Source organism: Acyrthosiphon pisum, unplaced genomic scaffold (assembly GCF_005508785.2).
Source record: "Acyrthosiphon pisum isolate AL4f unplaced genomic scaffold, pea_aphid_22Mar2018_4r6ur Scaffold_21966;HRSCAF=25449, whole genome shotgun sequence".
Lineage (NCBI taxonomy): Eukaryota > Metazoa > Arthropoda > Insecta > Hemiptera > Aphididae > Acyrthosiphon > Acyrthosiphon pisum.
Window position 1 is genome coordinate 442,934 of NW_021771488.1, and position 22,871 is coordinate 465,804.

At 28.9% G+C, this 22,871-nt stretch overlaps 2 protein-coding genes across 3 annotated transcripts in view; both read right to left on the reverse strand.

Moving 5' to 3' along the window:
• Positions 1-3,976, reverse strand: part of LOC100568475 (malignant fibrous histiocytoma-amplified sequence 1-like) — a 9,506-nt gene extending 5,530 nt beyond the window's left edge. Inside the window, exons 1-2 of the mRNA XM_003243698.4 lie at positions 3,813-3,976; positions 3,638-3,744 (exon numbers count right to left, since the gene is read on the reverse strand). Coding sequence (XP_003243746.1) covers positions 3,638-3,744; positions 3,813-3,846 — 141 coding nt within the window. The 5' untranslated portion in view covers positions 3,847-3,976. The remainder of the gene's footprint in view (positions 1-3,637; positions 3,745-3,812) is intronic.
• A 2,690-nt stretch (positions 3,977-6,666) lies between these two features.
• On the reverse strand, positions 6,667-22,143 carry LOC100163135 (tuberin). Of its 2 annotated transcripts, none has more exons than XM_001944921.5 (29): positions 21,760-22,143; positions 21,562-21,698; positions 20,242-20,432; positions 19,637-19,837; positions 19,361-19,535; positions 19,100-19,297; positions 18,900-19,041; positions 18,648-18,796; positions 18,409-18,584; positions 16,699-16,864; positions 15,945-16,169; positions 15,593-15,827; positions 15,209-15,333; positions 14,966-15,128; positions 12,892-13,053; positions 12,623-12,819; positions 12,426-12,536; positions 12,180-12,349; positions 11,623-12,086; positions 11,399-11,559; positions 11,164-11,341; positions 10,186-10,417; positions 9,725-10,115; positions 9,437-9,603; positions 9,228-9,372; positions 8,954-9,169; positions 8,650-8,790; positions 8,200-8,370; positions 6,667-7,405 (listed from the first exon to the last, which is right to left on the reverse strand). In XM_001944921.5, the coding sequence occupies exons 1-29, from the start codon at positions 21,836-21,838 to the stop codon at positions 7,154-7,156; spliced, it is 5,520 nt and encodes a 1,839-aa protein (XP_001944956.2). In that variant the 5' UTR covers positions 21,839-22,143; the 3' UTR covers positions 6,667-7,153. The 2 variants fall into 2 exon arrangements, with proteins under 2 accessions (XP_001944956.2, XP_008181895.1); XM_008183673.3 differs by having other exon boundaries at positions 20,215-20,432.
• Between the last annotated feature and the right edge of the window lie 728 nt (positions 22,144-22,871).

Here is a 22,871-nt window from a genome sequence, read left to right on the forward strand (position 1 = left end):
TAGGCAATACAATATGAACAAAATATAACTGTGTACAGTGAGTGTGTAGAATTGTGGAAATAGTAAGTATGAAACATTTTATCGAATAGGTTTATCGTAATAACTTTTGATATAGTTACTAAATACTTTATACCTATTTGAAAATCCCATTATTTAATGTGTTAAAATAAATTTAGAATTTCAGCTCACAAACCTGCTTGGCTGTATAGTGCACGAACGATCTTTTATTACTTACCTATAGCCCATGGATTAGAATACCTTTAGCTATAGCCTATATTATAGGTACTGTATTAGCAGTGTTGTAAAAAATACTTTTTAAAAGTATTTAAGTAATTACTCAAATACTCTTAAAATAAAGTAGCTAAATAATTATATAATATTGCATTGCTATAATGTTAAAGTAAAACCATGACGGCATGGTATTTTTATTTAACAAGAATAATTATAAGTAGAAAAAAATTAAGAATTAAAAGAATAAAAAAAAGTATTCAATAAAATATTTGAATAATTTTACTCAAATACTTTACAACACTATATATTAGACATTACAGAATTGTTCATTAAAAATAAATGCATTTAGATTATCAAAGTATGCCGGGGACCAAACGTCCTATAGCTAATAACTCTCCGGGACGAAACGTCCTATCTCAATAATTGCCGGGGACGAAACGTCTGTGGACTGGTTATTTTGACGGGGACGAAACGGCGGGGGCGGAACGTCCGCGATTCTTTGGGTTTATAAGCTCGCACATACATTTAGTTTTAAGATATTGTTTCTTTATTCGAGGCAATAAGCGCGATAATTGAATACATGATTGTACCTGATCTGCCCGAGTAACCAATGGCAACTATTTATACACAAAAACAAAGGTTCATTTTAAAAAACTGTAAAAACTTAATTAAATTTATACTTAAACCCATTTGTTAAAGATATTATATAGATAATGGTTAGATAATTGAATATGAATTACAATAGAGTATGAGTCTTAAAAACTATAATAATACATTACGTCATTACGGTATGATAATATTAAATCTCGTAGGTACTCATATCAAAATTTGATGTGCTTTCCACGATTTTATATTTTAAACCCGTAGAGATAAAAGTAATGGACGGAACACGCCTTTTTATAAGTCCTCGACGGGGTTGCGGTCTTTTTTGGTAGATAAGAAAAACGGTACAGTCGCATAACCGCATGGTAAAGATAGATATGGACAGACAACACGGCGCTGCAGTTTTTACAGCATATAAATGCTCTAACAATGGACACAATGGAATTTGTACCCGCAAAGTAATCGCAATTAATCCCCGTGTGATAGATAAGATCTGATGACCCATCCATTACTTTATTATCTGTGTCCAAGCCGAGGACATTTTCGTGTAGCAAATGAGAGATGTAGGTACTGCACCGAAGTTTCGTTTTGTGTAGTAGACGCTATAGATTATAAAATCGAGTTTTCCACAAGGTATTATTATTATACAGGGTAATTCAAAAGGCACACTCCCATTTTCTCCTCTAGTAATAAATTTATTCAAACTATGATTTTTGACATTTTTGAAATATACCTACCTATACTTTAAAGTTTAATAGGTACCACATTTTCAAATTCTTGGGATTTTTTTTGTGCTACCTACTTAAGGAGTATCCGTGTTTACTGTTCAGGAATAATTTTTCTAAAAACGTTAACATATTAAAATCAAAATTTCCAACGAGAAGTTTTTGAGTTATTCAACTTTGTGTGAAGATATGGGACAATGGTAATTAAAAAATGCTAGTAATATTTATATTAATCTATCAATATTAATTATTTATAAAAATGGTCCAAGCATATTATAAATTATAATAAATAATAGATCCAATATTACTACCTATCAGGTACATCAATGATCTATTTTATACATTTGTAAATTGTAAAACTGTTTTTTAACTGTTTTAACATTATCTTAAATAATAAGTATAAACATTTTAATACAAATATAACAACCTTCATAAGAACAAAGGTGAGTAAGTGTCGCTCGGATAGTACTACATTTGAATTCAATGATATACTTAATATCATTGTATACGAAAAACGATTCAGAGCGGTGACGATTTGTCAGTGTGAATATTTTATATTTTATATTATTATTACTTATTATTAATACGGTAGCCGGTAAATTGAATAAATATTATACAATTACAACAAAATAACTAAAATCGTTATACTTGGTTATTTAATAGGTATGCAATTTCCATAACATAAAATAACTATAAAATAAAACTGTGTTTTCATATTTTTGAGATTTTTTGGTTATAGCATACCTACCTAGGTACCTACATGGAACCTTGTTGTAAGTTTTCAATCCTTAACTAAAAAAGTTGTACATTTTATAAATGTTTAACTACAAAACCATTTTTAAATTTAAAATTTGATAAATGTTGTTAAAAATCGAACTTTAAATGATTATAAAAAAAATGTGTGCCTATGTATTTTTAACATTATTCAACTGCTATTTAAGAAATATATCAAGAGCCTTGTGTTAAATTTTCAAGCTTTTTGGCCCCACAAATAACATTTTATTGATATTTATAGAAAAAAAAATTAAAAAAATTATAATTTTAAATTGTCCTTAAACAGCTCAAAACGAATCAAAATATTTTGAAAATTTTACCAAGTATAGGAATTGATAAAATAAACAACCAGTGAAAATTTTAAGTATCTACGGTCATTTATTTTAGAGTTCCACCATTAAACCAAAATCGATATTGTCAAAAACCAATTTAGCGTAAAAATTCCCGGTTTTCCTTAATTATTTTTTGTTTTTCTCGGCGCTTTTGAACACTAATAGGAAAATGGGATTTTCCTCCCCAAGGTACCACCTAGATTCACTCTTCCATCAAACGAGATACTGAAGTTTAAAATTGAAGCATTATTTCGACTACTTATAACGTAGGTACACATACACAAACACACAAAAAAAAACAACACATCATTGTAAAATCAATTCATTCGTCGCTTCGCTCAGAATCTAAAACAGTGGTTTTCAACCTTTTTCACATTGTGGCACACTTCATCTCTTACAAAATTTTCGCGGCACACCAATACATATAAATATATAATTATAATACGTGAAGCATATGATGAAAATTATAAAACTAGGTATTAATAGATTTATCGCGGCACACTCCAAGGGTGCTCGCGGCACACCGGTTGAAAACCACTGATCTAAAACCATAGCACGATAGGTACTCGATATTTTTCCTCTACAAGGAAAATCTATGAATCATAAATATCTTTATCATCAAAAATCTTACGAAAAATCGTTCAGAAATAAAAACGTGTATCCAAACCAAAAACATATTTATGTTAAAGCTGACGTCTGAATTAGGTATAGAATAAAATTTTGCAAGCGTAGCTGTAGGTACAATAATATTACTGACTTCTCTACTTCTACCTATCTATTTATTATATATATTTAATTAACTTTACTATTACGATTTTTAACTTAATGTGGGTATTATGTATGTTCTTAGCCAACTTTCAAAAATCAATAAGTAGCATACGTTATTTTCTCTTTAAACTATTATTTTAATGGGTCAATGTAACTAATGGAAATACATTATATAACACAAATTGAGTAATTACGAATGCGAACCTGTTTCAAAGACTTATCATTTTCTTTTTGTAAATCTTCGAACGATTCTGTGACCAATACCCAGTGTCCGACTAATGATTTACGTTTATACTCTTCTAATTGGGAACCTAATAATGCAACAACCATGTAAATTAAACAAACCTCGCAAAAAATGCCATTAATTGATTTTACTTACGTTTAAGTACAACACGCTTAATCTTCGAACACATTATTTACATTGAGCATAGGTATTGATTGAAAAAACGATTTTTTTTTCGAATGTTACACTGACCGTGTAAAAAATTTATCAATGTTTACAATAATGCATACACAAAAATCCTTAGTAACAAAACGTCGCCGGTTTCGTGTAAAACCGTAATAATATTATTGTCTATGTACGATTAATGTCACGTTCCCGGCCATGGGTTTCTTATATTGTAATCTACACCACATCTGCAGTATTATAGAGTAGGTATGTGCCCACATCGAAGTGGTTAAAGTAATTTTCCCGGGAAAAGCTATTTATCTCATGTCTACGTATTTATGTATACAAGGTATAGCTGGTAGATATAGCCCCCGTATAGGAGGTAGGAGGTAACCATAATAATAATAATAATAATAATATTACATATAATATGAGACCTCCTCGGTGAACATTAAATATACATTAAATATTCTACCCACGGTCACAGGTATCGCGATAAAAATAAGGTCTCGTTTCGACGTTTCTATATTATGCAAACGAGTTTGCATTTACATTATTTTCGTCAAAACATTTATAATGGCTTATGAATTTATGATGCAAATGCACAATTACATTAGGTATAGACTATACAACCTATAATATTATTATCAAGAATTAGGTAGATAGGTACCTACTTATAAGGTATTATTTTTATTATGATAGGTACCCATCTACAAATTACAATACTTATACCTATCATATGTAGGCACTAGGCAGGTAACATTATTTTATTAATTTCATATATTAATATAGCTCCCAACAACCTATTTCAATTTACCTATATAGGAAACTGCAAAACAAAAAAAAAAAGGAATAAAGGAAACTACGTGGCTGGTTGTATTTTCCTGGACTTGAAATCGAAATTATATTTTCCGATTTAAATTAAAATTTAGCTTATCGATATTGGTTTTTTCTGAGTTCAATTTTAAATTACATAATATTGATTTTATAATTTAATGATTTATAATTCGACATTACGCTTTATTTTTCTTATTTTTTCGATATTTAAATTTTTAATCGAGTTTGAGCATTTTTATAATATATTGTAGGCTAGGTGTCTATTACAATTTTTCCCAATAATTATACAAAAAGAATATAATTTAGAATTTAAAAATCAACAATTTATATACCTACGTCTTAATTTATAGGAACACAAATTATATTTTTACAAACAGCAAAAAGCTATACGTACCAATTACCTGGTCCGCAAAAAGTTGAAATGATGCCCCCGGGATATTCGTGAATAATACATTATTCTATTAAATCAGTTTATTTTCGGGGCCACTTGTAAGTTGTAACGAATCCCCATTCCCGAAATTCAGCTTCAGTATATAGAGTAGATACCTACTTTTAACGATGAATTACGATTTACGGTGTATTCCGTTGTAGATAATATTTTAAATTCGTTTTGCCAACATTGTAGATGATAAGGAGAGTGATTTTTTAACATTAACTATTTAATCTCTAAAAATACAATTTATAATTTATAATATTAGATAGGTATATAATATTTTATGATATTGGAAAAAGGTCATGGGGGACTATCCCCTCATCCACCCAATTATATTCATCACCACTGATGGTACCTATCTCGTGTCTGGTCACTGTCTGCTGTGATTTAAAATAAGAATATAATACATTTTATAGCTACCTACCTAATATATTATTATCAAAATATTTTCACTTTCTATAAATTCAAAACTGACAAGTAATAGTGTAATACACTAATATCAGGCCCGAATTGAGCCGGCGGGCTACCGAGCAAAGCCCGATGGGCTGTTAAAAATTCGAACGATTTGGGCCAGCTCGAAGAAATTTTGAATCAGAGATTTGGGCTGGTCTAGGCGGACAACCTGGTAAGTAATTTCTTCCCAATCCGGCGCTGCGTAATACCATCGGCTTCAATTGCCATAGTATAGGTTTATGGTGACATTATGACTAGGATATTAAATTAGTTGTTTACCACGCAATTTTCATCAAATTCCTAGAAAAATGATTCAACATAAGACATAGTAAACATGAATCTAGGTAGATTGCCGCCCATTGGTTTTTAAGGAAAACTATAGTCGACAACTTCCACCTCCCTTTACCTACCTATGCAGACAATTTACACCCATTATTTATTACGATGAGCATAATATAGTGGCTTTATGTCAACTGTATTATTTAACTACAGTAAGGCCAACTTATGAGGAATTTTGAATTTTATTTTCAAGTCTTAGGTACCTAATTTTTAGGTAGGTACTTCAGATCTTTCAAATTATTTATCTGAAATAGGATAATTAGTATTAATGAATATTGTACAAAAAAGTTTATAACATTTTTACATTTTAAAAGACGAATTTTGATAAGTGAATGTTCAAATTTGTTTAGTAATTATTGGTAGGTAGGATTGAAATAAGATAAGACAATAGTCAATAAGAAATCCAACCTTGTTTTCAAAATCTATATTCTGTACCAATTTGATCAATCACTAAAATTCAGTACCTACATAGAATGAAAATAGGTCTTTTTTAAAAATATTAGTCCATATCGAATAGCTTCAAGTGTTATTTAAAATGTCCTTTTACAGTACCGCCAGGTGGCAAATGTCGTATTCTTCGGGTGCAGGCACAGTTGCAGACCAAACCCCAATAAACATATTTTAACTTCATTCGTTCATTAGCAATATAATGAATCATTAAAGTACAATATTATTTTATTATTAATTTTAAAAAAAAACATCATTGTAAAACCCATACATTTATCACTCAGAATCTATAAAATATTATAAATACAATTTTCATTTATAAAAATTAGAATTGCGTATTTGTAAGCATATATTTTATTGAATTAGGTATATAATTTGTAAAAATTTGTAGTACCTAATAATCATATTATAATTATAAATAAAACAAATTTTGAGTGGAGCTTGAAATTTTTTTGTAATTTAGGTCAGGGTGAATAAGTTTAAACAACTCACGTGTATAATTGTCCAATGAAACTGCATGGTATAGGGAAATATAAATTTTTATAGAAAAACTTTACAATAATCTTGTGTATTAACATTAAAAAAAAAGCAAAAAAAATTCACAATGAATTCACATTTAGGTATTACATAATAGTATTTTTTTTTTTTTTTTTGTAACATGTTATAATTATATTGCGAGCACAATAATAAACGTGTTTTACAAAATTTTTTTTCCAATGTGCAACCCAAAATGAGATCACTAATGTGTGTTTGTGTATGTAGCCCCTTAGAGATGCTGAAAATATAATTAGTCTGCAGTTGTAAGTGCATGATCTACTTCTGTTTATGTGTATTCCGTGAAATCGCACATTTGCATCTTTAAACGGCCAGCGCTTGCCATCCCGGCCCCTTGGCCCACCTGTATCCCTTGTCCACGTACCACTGATGTCGGTTCGCCACTAATTGGTTGACCATTGCTGTCCACTTTCATCACCTTGTTCTGTATTCGTTTGATCGTTCTGAGCCGCTCCAGCCAATTACTGGCATACGGCCCACTGTTTTCCTTGCTGAGACTGCTCAATATTTGTGACGCCAACTAGATAAAAACAACAACAAAAAAACTATTACAATTCAGTTATAACAAATTTATAGTCACTAGTTGACAGTGACGGGTAGCCAATTGGTAAATCTAGAAGATTCCTAAGAGTGTTTGCACTTTTTATTTTATGGTATTTTTTTTTTTTTTAATCTTATTTTTTAAACAACTATTACAATAATATTATATATAGTATGAATAATATGTATTATGTACCTTAATTTTAAATCTGTCAAATTAACTAATGATGAAACAATCATCGATATATTAAAAAAAAATTACTGTAACAATATATAATACCTACCTGTGTCATGGATTAATTTGTTGAAAGTTTATAAAAAATAATAAAAATATATTGAGATTTAAAGGATTTATTATTGCTCATTTTGATAATTTTAAAAATGGATTTTGAAAATTCTTTATGCGAGCTACCTTAAAATTTAAAAAAAATAACAAAAATAATATGAGGCAGAAACGTGATTTTCCAACACTTCAACTATCTTTAACAATTGAACTTTTGAGATAATTATGCATGGCAAAAAAAGTGTTTGTGAATTGCTTAGATTTATATTACCAAGGTCAAAAATATCACCTATCTTCCAGGCTAATTGGTACTATAGTTTTGACAGGTTAGGAGATTCATAAAAATAAAAAAAAAAATAAACTAAGTATTACCTCTAAAACACTTGGAATTCAAAACTTAGTATTGGCAATAATACAATTTTATTATTGAACATTTTAAGGGTTTCCTAATATTAAGGGTAAAAATATATTATTATAAAAATAAGACATACATCTGTGTGAATAGCCAACTGTCTAGCCAACATTGCAGCATTTTGATCAGAGACAATTTTTGGTTCTTGATGACCAACATGCTCACGCAACTCATTCCTCACTTTCACAGTAATCTGATTTACACCATGCTCTAAAGGTTTTACTATCACACAACCATAATTAAACTGACCCTATAATCAACAAATATGTAATAGTATTATATTAAACACATAGATAATAAATATATGGATAAGCCACGCTTATGTTAAATATATTTGAGGCCGCATTCCCAGAGGGGAAGACAATTGAGGCTCCTTTACATTGATAGTCGATACTCGATATAGGTATACTTTATTTGGCCTCAATTGTTCCCCTCGAAGATTGCTGATAAGGCCATTATGTCCTATCCATATCTTTATTATCTACGATTAAACATGAGTAAAATTCGATAAAACAAAATTTGTAATTACTTTTACAGTTTGAATATCGTACTCTTGACCACTTTCATTGTAAACGATTGTAACAAAATCGTTTCCAATATTTTTCTTTTTATTATTACATTTAAGATCGGATTCAGTAGTAGGCATTAAAGTAGCCACATGAAATATAACCTATACAAAAAAAAAAATTATAAAATTAAAGAGAAACAGCAAATTTAATTCAATAAGGAATAAAAATATTTAGAATATAGATAGTTGGAAATAATGATAAAGGTATGTAAAATCTATCAAATGAGCAATTAAATATTAAAAACAAATTGTGTATTATACTAACTTGCATAATGTCGTCTTGCCATATATAAGTAAATTTTCCATCATTACCATCTGTTTCTAATCCGCCTAGGAATACACTGTGTGAATCTGTATCGGATAGTTTTATAAGGGAACCCAAACATTTCAGAAATTCTGTGTACCTCAAAGACCCATGCCGGTTTCGCAGTATATCTACTTCAGAGTTTGCTTGTCCTAACCCAACGTAAATAACTCCAATCTAAACACCAGACAGAGTTAACTAGTATAATATTATGATTAAAATATTTAATGCAAACCTTATGCACTTCATATGGAGGTATACGATCCAAATTTTTTACAGCCTTTTCAATCATGGTCTGAGACAATGGTAATAATATTGGTTTTGCATCATTATCAACAAAAGTAAAATGAGAAGAATGGTACAGCTGAAGGAAAACAAAGCTAAAAGGAAAAATGCAATCAAAAATATTTATAATTAGCCTAGATAGTTCCAAAAAATAATTACCTCGGATTAATTCCTGAACGCACAGGTTCTTTTGATTGATTCGCCCTACTGTTCATATAAAGTGAATTGGGATTTGAAGACATGACTGATGGTTTCTTTATAGCATTCATTACAGCTAATGTGTGTACACGATTTCGGAACACAAGAGGAGGATCTGTATCAGTTTCCTAAACAGTTGAAATAAAATTATTTCATTATAATCTTAAATCATGAATGTAGTTAAAGGTATAAAACATATAATTACAAGTACATAAATTCACTAATATAATAAGTACTGGTGAGTCTTACGTTTTTTTCCAAAGTCTGAGATCCATAATTAATTGGTGGTGATAGAGGTGGTTTTTTAGTAAGATAAGATGGTGTTGACGCTAAAGATCTACTTTTTTCCTCATGGTAATGACTAACTAATGGAAATTCTGTATTTTGTTTGATATCAACACTTTCAGCAGATGATTTTGCAGAAGAGTCACTGTCATTAAATGAACTTAATTTGGAAGTTTTTAATTGCAATTTCGGTCTTTCTTTTTCATCATTTTTTTTAGCATGAATTAAAAAGTCAGTCTTTTTTTCTGCTGAATCTGTGATCAAATTGAGTGTTAAATTTTTTAACTGACAAGTATTTGATGGTGGTGTGGAACCAGTACCACAAATTTCTTCAGGAATTGCTTCACAATTTGCTCTAAAATAAATAATTTTAAAATAAAATGACTATTAAGAAAATATAAGTTATTTTTGAGAATAATACTTACTTAGAACTATAGCGTAAGTCCTTGGTGTAATTCTGTTTTATCTTTTTCGATTCATTAGAAACATTAAATAATTCTAAGTGCTTATTAATATCTTCATTATCCATACCATCATCTCCAAAGTCATGAATTTCTTTCATAAAAGGATTTTTCCACCCAGAACTCATTTCAGGACTAGAATTTGATCTACGAACTGGATTCCTTAAGCGATTTTCTCCACTTTCAGAGTCTTCAACTAATTATGAAATTAAAATAAACAGTTTATGGATATAAACAAGGATTACTTTAGGTGTTTATTAATTATTTGACTAAGTCTGTAAAACAAGATCCTATTTTAGCATATCTTTCACATATTCTTCTACTTTTTAAAAAATGTATTGTATTTGTATTATTTAAAGGAGGTGATCAATCTGGAGAGCTACTTTTAATAACCATTTGTCTAGTCTTATTACTACTATAAACTGTATTATTAAATATTTATTATTTCTACCAATACGAACTAGTACTATTTTAATTTATAAATAATTAAAAGTAAAGGACTTTAAATTGAATTACAATTGATCTATTTTTATTCAATTGTATACATAAGCATTTAATTTTAATAATAAAACAAGGGCACAATACTAAATACAAGAAAAATATTAATATAAATTTACCACATGTTATAAAAGTATTTGGTAAAAATAGGGTTTTATACACAGGATTAAGCTTGTGCATTCATTAAATATTAATATTGATCACTTCAAAAGTTTTGAGATCTTCAAATTGTATGTATAACACCTAGATCTATCTAATATTTACATTTTAGTTAATTCGTATACAAATTTTGATTATTTTGGATATTTTTCTCAAAGCTGTTAAAAGGTTAGGTTAAATATGCTTATAATATATAATTGTCTTTTTTTGTATAATTCTTATTTCTAAATATCCTAATATCTATGTATAAATTAATAGGCAATAATTATTATTATTGTTTATTACCATCATAATATTCATCTTCAATTTCACAGCTCTCCTGAGAGTTCTGTCGTGAAGGAGTAAGTTTAAGAGGGGAACCAGGGATGCAAACTGGTTCAGATGGTACTCTATTCTGTAACCTTTCGTTTGCTTCCATCTTGATTATATCATCATTAACTATATATTGATCCAAAACACGTTTCTAAAAAATATTTTTAATTATACAAATCATTTAGACAATAAATATTAAAAGATTTACTTCTCCATCTAAGTATTGGCGTATTTTGTCTATTTCTCCGTTAGATACTTTTAAACCAAGACTAGGATGAAATAATGTTGAGACATCAAACATGGATGAATCAGAATTCATATCCTGAAAATTTCTATCATTTTGCACTCTAATCATCCAAGACATTACTCCTGAAATAAATAAAGTTAGAGCCAACAAATACATTAGAAGGAACATAATCTTATTATATTTACCTGTTGGGCATCGTACTCGTATTTCGGCCCATGATTGACACCAACAAGAACAACTTTGTTTTTTATCAAGTTGGTCTGAGCTAGAGAAACTATTTTTTCGGGACATGTCAAATGGTTCACTTGGCTCAATATGAGGAAATTTCTTTGTTTCTTCCCCAGGAGAGTTAGTAGCTGTGGATAAACATGATGGTGATGAAACTCCTTTAATAGATGTGTTTACATCAAGTTGATCACTAGTTTCACTACTTTGACTACGAGATACTGAAAGTTTTGACTTCTCGTCTGGTTTAGGAGACATTTTAGCCTGATCACTGTTTAGGCGACAAGATTGATAACATTTACTACATAATCCGTTTTTATCTGGTTTTTGAGTGCATCCACTTGTTGTGATAGTTACAAGTTTTATTCCTATCAACCAAGTAGCTGTCTGACCTCCATCCAATATAAAATCTGCTGTGGGATGTCTAAAAATAAAATAATATATATGTACCTATATATATTATAATAAACTTAAGGCTTATTTCAATAAAAACATTATAATTTTTTACAACATTTACCTTTTAGGTATGGCAGAACAAGTAGCAAAAGCATATCTTGCTAACAAATCCATACAAGTTTCAGTTAACTCTTTATGAAATGTTAGAAGCATATTATCTATTGGTGGTTTTAAATCGTTCATAGGACTTCGACTCATGCCCAATGTGGTTCGATCATGTCTTCGACTTCCCTAAACATGACAAATATTAGTTGTATTACAATACTATACTAATATTGATAATATTAACACATAAATAATATATTACTTGGTCTGTTAAACTAGAACTTCGTTTTCTACTAGATGAATCTTCATTATCGATATTGTTCCTAGGAATAGTACGACCTTCAAATGGCACCAATACATTTTGTTTTAAGCCCTAAAATACATACAGAATATGAATAATAATAATCTTTTTTAATATAAATTAATTGTATTATAAGCCAAGTTAGTTGTTTGTAATACTTTATGGATGAATTCTACAAAATTCCTTCGGAATGATGTTCGGCATTTCAGAAACCAAATAGCAATCACTCGATGTGCCAATGAAACAGTGTAATGATTGTATTTAAATGGATTGGTATAAGGCAAAGTAATTGCAAACACAGCCATATATTGATCTGCTACAAAATTGGAGAACACTTTCGGAAGACGGCTTAACACTGGAGAAGTACAAAAAAAACATGCTGTCATGCAAAATAAATGGCTTACATGTCAATTAATGTTGTACTTACTAGATAGAAATTCTAAAATTGGTACTGCAATTTGTGTGGTTGCTGAAAGTTTTGACATATTCAACAAAACTTCAGGTAATAATTTTACCATTACATCTCTCATTTCTAGTATACAAGTAGTTAATGCCATTACTACAGGAGTTATGCATCGATTAACTAATCCTAAATAATAAAAAAAAAAATTGTATCTTGAAGTTAACTATATTAATATAGTATTATTAATTAATCAATTATAAATCACATTCTTTGTTATGTTAAAATTAGTAAAATTATATTAGTTAGAATATAATTTAATATTTAATAATATTATAATCAGTTTCATGGTTAATTAAAAAAAAAGCAACAGTTATACATTTATAATATGTTCCAAAAAAAAAAATATCTATAATTATTCTCATGGTATATCATGGATGCAGATATATAATAGAGGCGGCATTGTTTATAAATAAAAAATATGTATTTTTCACTATCACTCACAGTAAATCTAAAATAAAAATAATGCTTATTATATTATTTTGAATGGTGCTGTGTTATTTTATGTAGTACCTAAGTAAGTACTATTAGTAGATAATATATTGTCCCGGCTAGCCATTAGCATTATTGCTTGGCGTGTTTCGCGATTATCTTTGAGGTTTTCAATTAACAAACATAAACCGAATCAAATCACGATAAAGTTCCCCAAAAACGTGTGTACAATAATCAATAATAATTATTGATTATTTCAGAAACCCGTTATACGCCAAAATATGTTAGGTTCAGATTATTGTTCTATGAAATAAAACACTTAGTTAAGTGCAAAAACCCGTCAAGTATCAAAACTGTATGGCTGTTTAATTTTTGGTCAAATAATGTGTTTAGTTCAGAAACCCGTTAATAAATGGCATTTGACGGCCTTCTGAAATAATCGCTTCATATTATCAGCGATAAAAACTAGTTCACCTGTGACAAGTGACAAGTATCGAACTATACGTAGTCTATTGTCAACAAGTTGTGGCGTCAACAATTATAGAGTGCATACTATTTAGTCGATCAACATTCAACACGTCATATTTATAATTTGGTGAGTGTTTTTTTTATTTTAAATAAATGTACAATTATTAATATTAAGTAGGTAATTTATTTGAATACAATGGGAAATTAAAAAATAATACATCCCGATATCTGATTTTAAATGTTGAATGTACGTAACCTACGTGTGAACTAAATTATATTTTATCTAAGACATTTAAGAAGTGAATTTTTAATTTTTAAAATAAAAACCTAATAGCTACATTATTATTTTATTATTTGGGTCGACTTTAGTATAGTCAATATTATTAATTGTATTATTTGGGGTTTTGAAAAACTGTATTATTTTCATACATTGTGTTCCTATTTTATGTAATTCAACCTTATTTCATACGTCATACATATATTTAAAAAAATTTAAGTAAGTTATCCTTTTTTTAAAACTATCAAATTTTTTTCTATAAGAAATTCGAAATGATTTTTATTAGAAAATGACAAGTGTCAATTTTCAAGTTTCTCGGCAACAAATATTAAATACAGACTAATAGATCATTTATCCATGTTTTAGTGACATGCTTATTTTTATAACGGGTTCTTCCTCTTCGTTAGATATTTCAAATTCTAAAGTTGTAGTACAACTCAATGAGATTTTTGACTTTTTAACAGTTGTAGATGCCACTATACCTTCTGAAACTACAGTAGCCAAAAATATAACAGACAATGTTGTAATGCAACCCAGTGCGGTAAAGTTGTATGAATTATATATTAATTATAAATATGAACTACCATTTATTTTTATAAATGTACTTAACAAACTTTTGTGAAAAAATATTATCAAGTGTAACAATGTAAAATGTAATATAGCCCAGTTTATAATTTATTTTGTTAATTTTGTATAAATAATACTATGTACTAATTATATGACAAAAATTATTGAAAGGGGCGTCATTTTTTTAACTGCACAGGGCGGCAAAATACTTAGCACCGGCCCTGTATATAATTATTGTATCATTTTTTGTTGTTGATATTTTAGTATTTATGTTTATTTCTAAGTAATTAAACAAACCCGATTGTAAGCATTTCACAAGTTTTTGTTGAAGAGGTGGCTCCAAACTGTTATGATATGAAACAAAAGCAGCTAATGCTGGATAAACAGCAATTTGAAAGTCAGTTTTTAACCATTTAGGAGGCGTATTCTTTAAAGTGCTGGCAACTGTTTTATCATTCACCTGTTATTCAAACATCATATTATAATGTATGATAAAATAGTTTCCATTAAACTTAAACTACAAAAGTAAATATAACGCACCAATTGACATAAGGTAGAAGCCAATTCATATGCTGGATCAAATTCCCAATTCCCAGATAATACCAAGGCTTTGTTCTTAAGAATCTGAGGAACATCTTTGAGTATTTTGTTCAATACTCGCCAATCTAAATAAAATCAATCATATTATAATATGTCTTTAGACATATTTAATAGGAGTTATAGTTTATTTCTTGAACTTCACACACAAACACAATGTTTTATAGTCCACACCGTACATTTTGTCAGTCAACACATACCCGCATACTCACAGACACATACTCACATCCTGAAAACACATGATGCAAATTATCTACAGTTAAATTGCTTTACACCAAACGCCATTAGATTCCTAAACTCCATTTCCAAATTGTTTTCATGTTTTACCGAGCTCTTCTTTCAACGCCGTAATCACTGCTTTGCATGCAGCAGCAAGACACATGTAGTTAAACTGCACCAAAATTTTATCCTTTGATTTTGTGTCTTCTGTTAAGGAATTAGGACTGGGCGGTACTCCAAGACCCCTGTGATCCACATACATATACGGAGAATATTCATTGACCCCTTGCATTCCCAACTTATACCTAGAATCTGCCCTGAGTTTGACTAGTAAATCAAAAATCTGTAAGTATAAATAGTAAATAATCAGCTGAATATTATACTTCAAATTGCTAATTTAATAACACATAAAACCTACTTCATATAGATGCAGCAATTATTATTATACTGTAAATCTTACCACTAGCCGTATTGAACATATATGTTCCAATATTATTGGCCGTTCATAATGATGTCTCAAGTGAGTAATAAGCAAAGTGAGAATAGTGTCTGCAGAAGTTGTTGGATATTTGTACAAAAACTTTGAAAACAATTTTGAAAGACCCTCAACAGTTGTCTGTATATCAGCCACATCATTTTCATGTAAAACAACTCCAGTATTCAATTTATTGATTCTGAATAACACCTAAAAATGTGTATAAAAAACTAATATATATTTTTTACCACAAAATACAATACATTTTATGTGGTTGTAAAAAAATCTCTCATTTTTTTTTTCTATTTTAAGGGCTTATTTTACAATTTTACAATTAATTTTTTAGTGCATATTTCAATGATTTTTTTAGACATTTTTTAAAAATATACTATAGAAATATAAGAAAAAAATATAATATTTTTATAGTTTTGATTAATATCAAAATAAATTAATATTTACACTTGTAAGTATAAACAAATTTTCCAGATACGACTTTCAAAAATGAAGAAAAGTATTTAAATTTAAATATATTGTTTTAATTAAAGGTTCAAAAAATGCATTTATTTTTGTTATTTTTTTTATGCATATTTGGTTGGTTTTTAATGTCATAAATCTGCACTCTAGTAATTATATTACATATTGATATGTAGGCGCATTTTTATACACTATGAATTATGACTCAACTAAAATTCAATTATTTAAATATAATAATATAGTAATAATTATTTAAAATACATACTGTTCCAAGTATTTGTAATAGATCAGTGTGATAATCACTTTCACAGTCGCTACAAATACCAATAATGAATTGACACACTACATTTCGAACGTATGAATCATTATCTTCAGCAATTCCACCAAAAACATCGAGGATAACTTGCATTAGTTCGCCGTCATACAATGCACTATATAATTGTTAGTAAAAAATTAAGTGATAAATAATGCTAATATAAATAGTAAATTCATTCACTAAAAATATAATTTTACTCTAGGTATAAGATTGCATGTTTCTCTAAAATTTATCACATGTTAAAATGGAAGAATACTGTTTTAAGTTTATAATAATTATTTATACTTAGTGATGGGTCGAAAGGACTGAATTTCGAACCCTTGACGTTTGGTTCGGTTTAAAATTCGAACTCTGTATGAAAAAAATTTGAACTGAACTATCAAGCATCTTTACTGTTTGAAAATCGAACTTAAAATGTTTGTCGAACAAGACCTTTGGCCACGATAATTCAAAGACCAAATATTTGTACAATTTTTCAAAAGTAATTTTTAAAAATGCCTAACTTTTTATTAACTATTTTTTAATTAGACTATTATAGGCTGCATACCTACATTGATATCGCTAATTTTGTACGATTTGATTTGAAAAAATATTTTCAAGTTTGGTTTGTTTTCAAAAATCAGGGTTTGAACCATCACTATTTATAACATTTATGTCCGTATGCATAGTCAATTTATGTGACACATAAATTGACTATGAATATGAGCATTAATGTTTATATTTAATTAAAGAGAAAGCTACACAGACAAACAAAACCATGTAATGGTCAATAGAATGTGCTGCTTTAAATGTGGTACTTGTATAATATACATTCTAAATAAATTTTTAAATAAAAATAGTTTTATGCCAATAAAAACCAAAGTGCCTTGAAATCAGCCGATGCGAGCATGAAGAGCAGCCGCACAGGATATCGCACTTGGTGCGACAACAATAGGCAACAGTGTTAGAACTTGATCGTTGGAAGCCCTACCGCCAATATAAAAAGTTGGAGCTTCTATGAAAATACTGCAGCATAGTACTTATGCCAATTAAGTGTTTATATTTTATTTAACACAATAATTCAAAAACCATTTAATTATTCTATTTTATGAAATTTTTTCCCGCTTTAACATTAAGAAAATTGTCAATTATCTTCTGTATTAAGAGTTTTGGTTTGTTTCTATATTCAAAATTGTAATTATAGATAAACGTTCTTGTCCACAACAGTTTCTTAGGTAATAAGTTTTTAGTTTTAGTTTGAAAATGGTTGTTCTGTTTCAGCAGTCCAGTCACAGTTATTTCAAGAACTGTAATAAAAATAACCCAAGTACTTAAAACGTCTTGAAAACGTCTGGAAAACTACTTGAAAAGTTGTTATTCGTCATTATAACTACCCAAAAAATGTTTTATTAAATATTTGTAATTGTATATCTTTTATAATTGTTTTTATATATACCATTTGTAGTAAGAAGTTAGAAGTTATATTGTATATCATCTTTATAAGTTGAACAAATAATGATTTTAAAAAAGTGGAAAGTAAGTAAACGCTGTATAGTAGGTGTCAACTGTCAAGTGTAATATTACAGTGCTATTAAAATCTTAAAGGTGATCTCAATTTATTGAACAGTTGATAGATAAACATTTATATAGTTAAATGACAATAAAACCAATCATACAAACCTGTTTTGTTGATAAACTTCTTTCATTGTCCGATTCACAGCTTGGATCCTGATAATAGTTCTGTTTTCTTTGGTATAGAAGTGATTTAAAAACATTTTTAAATTATCAATCCATTGATATTCCGTAGGAACAAGGAATTCTTTTCTATAGGCCATTAAATTATTAACTGACGATTCCTGAATAAAAATGTTGATTAATATTGTATAATATTTTGAAAGAATATCTTTAAAGCATCTTACAGGTCTATAAATTGAAAATGTCTCAATGACATCATAAATGTCATCCAGACTACCACTATAGAGATCACTGTCTATAAGTGACTCAACTTTTGATAATGTTTCATTAAGATGGTCTGCAATCATTAGCACAGAATTGGCACCATTTCTGTCTAATAAAATAATTATTTTATAACTCAAACAATTCAATTTTTAATAAAACAATAATTTTATATATTTTATACATGTGAATCAGTTTTAATTTTAATTACTTACTGACATACTCCGCTATTCTTTTTAATATTTTTAAAACTTTTTCCCAAATTGTACTTTGTATAGTAGATCCATATTTCGTTATCAATGATTCCATTCCCAATACAACTTCTAGCACAACTGTTGGATGGTCACATGATAATGCCTACAAAAATGATTTATGTGTAATAAACCAGTTTATAAATAATAAGTAGTTCTCATACATTATAGATTGAAGGCAAAACTGAAAGAAGAGAAATTTTAAATGTGACTTGATTGTTGCTCCATAAAGCCATGTTAATATAGAACAATCCGCCTCGTACAAGTCCAGCATTGTGTTTAGACACTTCTTGGTGAAGCATTTGACAAATTAAAATAATTGCAGAATATCCCATGTGTGTTCCTAAAAGCTTCCGCATAGTCTAGACATAAAATATATATTTATAAGCACACACATCTACATTCATCAAGATATTTTTATTTACTTTCCAGCATTGTGAGCAGTATATTTTTGAATTTGCAGTATGACATAATGTGGCAATAAATATAGGTAAAGATTGAGGAGGTAAATGATTATAACATATAATTGTATCCAAAAGTCGTAAGCTTTCTAAAACAACTTTTTCATCTTTACTATAACAGCATACATAAAATGAACTCCTATTTGAAGATAAAATATACATATATTTATAGATAAATTTATAATAATAAAAATAAAATTCTACTATAATAAATTATAAGTAATTATTTGATATACATACTGAACTACAGTATTGATGACTTCATCGTCTAAATAGGTGGCATTAAATTTTATGACATTAATAGATATTTCAAGCCATTGTAGAGTAAAACCAGCGGGAGCTAATTCAGATGCGCCCCAATTCGTTAACCAAGGGCAAATTTCTTCTTCCAGATAGACGATATCACGGCCATGATCAGTAAGACATTCTAATAACTCTAACCTATAATCAAATTCAAAGAAAAATTATTCATAATGAATTATAATTAGAAATCGGATTTCAATTTTATTGTAAATTAAGATTCACATGTGCTGTAAAGAAACAAAAACATATTTATTTAAGAATGTTTAAACAATTTGTTATTTTAGTTCAATAAAAACTTTTATGCATTGGTTATTTTCTAATAAACTCTTCAAACTAGTACTTGTACACATTATACATTTTTAGTAAGTAAATTATGTATACCACTATTTATCATAATATGCCACTTTTATTTTACTGCAAATAACTTTTTTACTGCAAATAATATTATTAGCTAGAAATCCGACTTCTAATTATAATAAAAAATTTATTAAAAATTGTGTAATATGAATTCTTACATACAAATTAGTACAACTATATTTAACCTGTATGATATATCTTCAGCAATAGTATGGCTTTTAATAAAATTAAAAAAATGTTTTCGTAACATTCCAAGATTTCCAAATTGGCCAAGAATAATGGATCTAATAAGTGTAAACACCAAATGGCGATCTTCTTTAGGAACATGATGACTAAATAAATCATGTACTCGTAGCCATAAACTTGCAACTGCATTCTGTAAAACAATACAATTTTGTAACCAGAAGATAAAAACCAATAATAATACATTTCATTATTGCTAAAATAAAATTACAATCATACATACATAAATTAAACCCTATAACAGGTTAGTGGTATTCCCTAAAAATAGCTATTAAGAGGACGACACAACCGCATGTGTGATCTTCGTCTTACACACGTACGACATATACAAAACACGTTTACACAGTCTGAGTAGAACTCAATTTTGGTTCTAGAGTAAAAACACCTATTATAAAATTGAATTGTGATAATATTTCTGAAGGCAGAACGTTGTGTTTTTTTTTTAAAAATTTAAATTTTAACGTTAATGTATTTTAAAAAAGGTTGACATTTTTTCTATTTCTAAACGATATAATTTACATTATATTGGATATAATGGAAAAAATGAAACAACTTGCCCCTCAGAAATATTCTCACAATTCAATTTTATAATAGGTATTTTTACTCTAAACCAAAATTAAGCAAGTTCTACTCAGACTGCATAAACGTGTTTTGTATATGTCGTAAGTGTGTAAGACGAAGACAACACATGCGAGCATGACATCCTTTTAAGAGATAAACCTGGCCACATTCTGCATAGTACACATAGATAATAAATATTAAAATCAAAATAAAGATATAGATCCAATATAATAGTATGATCTACTAAAAAATTTTATTTTTTTTATTTATTTGCAAGCTAATTTATTATATGCTTAACCTAAATGTATTACTATCATAACATCATTATGGTATCTAAAGTAGACAGAAGTAATTAGAAACATTTATTATTACCATTTAATTTTAAGTAGGTAGTATTTAAGTTTGTAGTTAAAGAAATAAATGAATAACTCATTCTTGTCTAAAAGATCAGGGACATAGGTACATTACCTATGCCAAAATAGAACAAACATACATTTTAAGTTTTTTGGGAGGTGCGATATTTGTTTCTTACATAAATACCTATCAGAATAAATAATATACATAGGTAGTTCAATGTAAAATGAACAAGTAGGTGCTATGGAAGAGTCCCTTGGACTCTTAATAAATTAAGTAAATAATCAATGCAGATATTATCAACCCTCAAATCAAACCAATGATATAAGAGTATGTAAAAGCATTACCTCTTCAAGACGATGGGATTTAGCTACCTCGGCTAGTTCTTTGATAGCTTTGATTCTGGTGTGAATCGACGACTCTGAAGAAATCCTTTGACCCTGATCCTCGGTCAATGTGTAGTCATCCTTTACGCGCAGAGCTCCTGGAAAGTTGAAACGCATTAATACAAAAGTTGTCGACACACACATTAAAGGAAAATTCACCTAAGTTTGGACCTCCTCGATTAATGCGAAAAAACTGTTTCAGCTTCTCGAACGTCTTGTTGTCCTTGTTGCTACTCATCTTAACTGTGTGAATGTGTTGATTGGTAAGTCGAATTAATGTCTTTAACTGACCGAACGCATTTCGGTAGTATTATATGAACTAATATGTTACGATTATAATAAATTATAGTGCGAACGGGCACAAAACAGTGGCGGAGCAAGTCGGCACAGCCAGATGGGCATAATTAATACATAATAATATTTAATTATGAGAGATAGGTTGATAGATACCAACAACCAACAACTCATTGAACAACAGCAACAACAATAAATAATAATAGCAGACAGCAGCAGGCTACGGGGTATAAAATAATATTATTTTGTTTTATCAAAATAGGTATGTGGTACGGTTTCTTTTATAATAGATTTTTTCGCGACAATTACGCACTATCATTCAAACATCATAGAAGGTGATACCACAGAATAGATTAAATCTGATGATAGTGTGATGGCACAATATCTCCCGGAATGATAAGAAAGAAAAATTTAAAATAGAAAATAAAATAGAATATTATTCAGACTTCAGACTGTAGAAAGTCCATTGAAATTTCAACCTATATCAATTTTTTTATATCCTGTATTCATATTTATGTACATTTAATACATAGGTAGGTACTATTTATTATTTTATTATAAGCCACGGACTCGCTATTATTATTATATAAAATTATATTTTAGTCCGTTATAAAACATTTATAGATACAATTTTATTACCATTTGCTGGGGCTGACTGGCCTACTGTTCTGTAGGATTGTAGTCAGTAGGCCCTTGTACCACGTGGGCACGGGCCCCTTTTTTAGTCTATAACTAACGAAATATCTGACAAAGTTACGAGGGAAATAGGAGTCCAATTTGTCACATGTCGATAAAATGTATGACTTATGTCGCATGCGAAAATTTGACGTATGATTTCAAGAATCGGGCCACAGGGGAGTCGAAACACTAAACAGTAGTAACGACTGGGTAGAACAGATTTGAGATTGGTAACGAAACCGCGGGAGTAGCGGCTAGTATAGAGAACGCCACAGATTCCCAGAAATTAATCAATTTAG

Bases quoted from the DNA above. Each gene is read 5' to 3' on its own strand.
- LOC100163135 (XM_008183673.3), bottom strand. From the start codon at position 21,838: ATGAGTAGCAACAAGGACAACAAGACGTTCGAGAAGCTGAAACAGTTT. The intron at 19,536-19,636 runs GTATGTATATCA...ATCTTCAAATAG, and splicing joins GTCATCAATACTGTAGTTCA to GAGTTCATTTTATGTATGCT. The intron at 19,298-19,360 runs GTAAATAAAAAT...TTTTATGTCTAG, and splicing joins ACTGCTCACAATGCTGGAAA to ACTATGCGGAAGCTTTTAGG.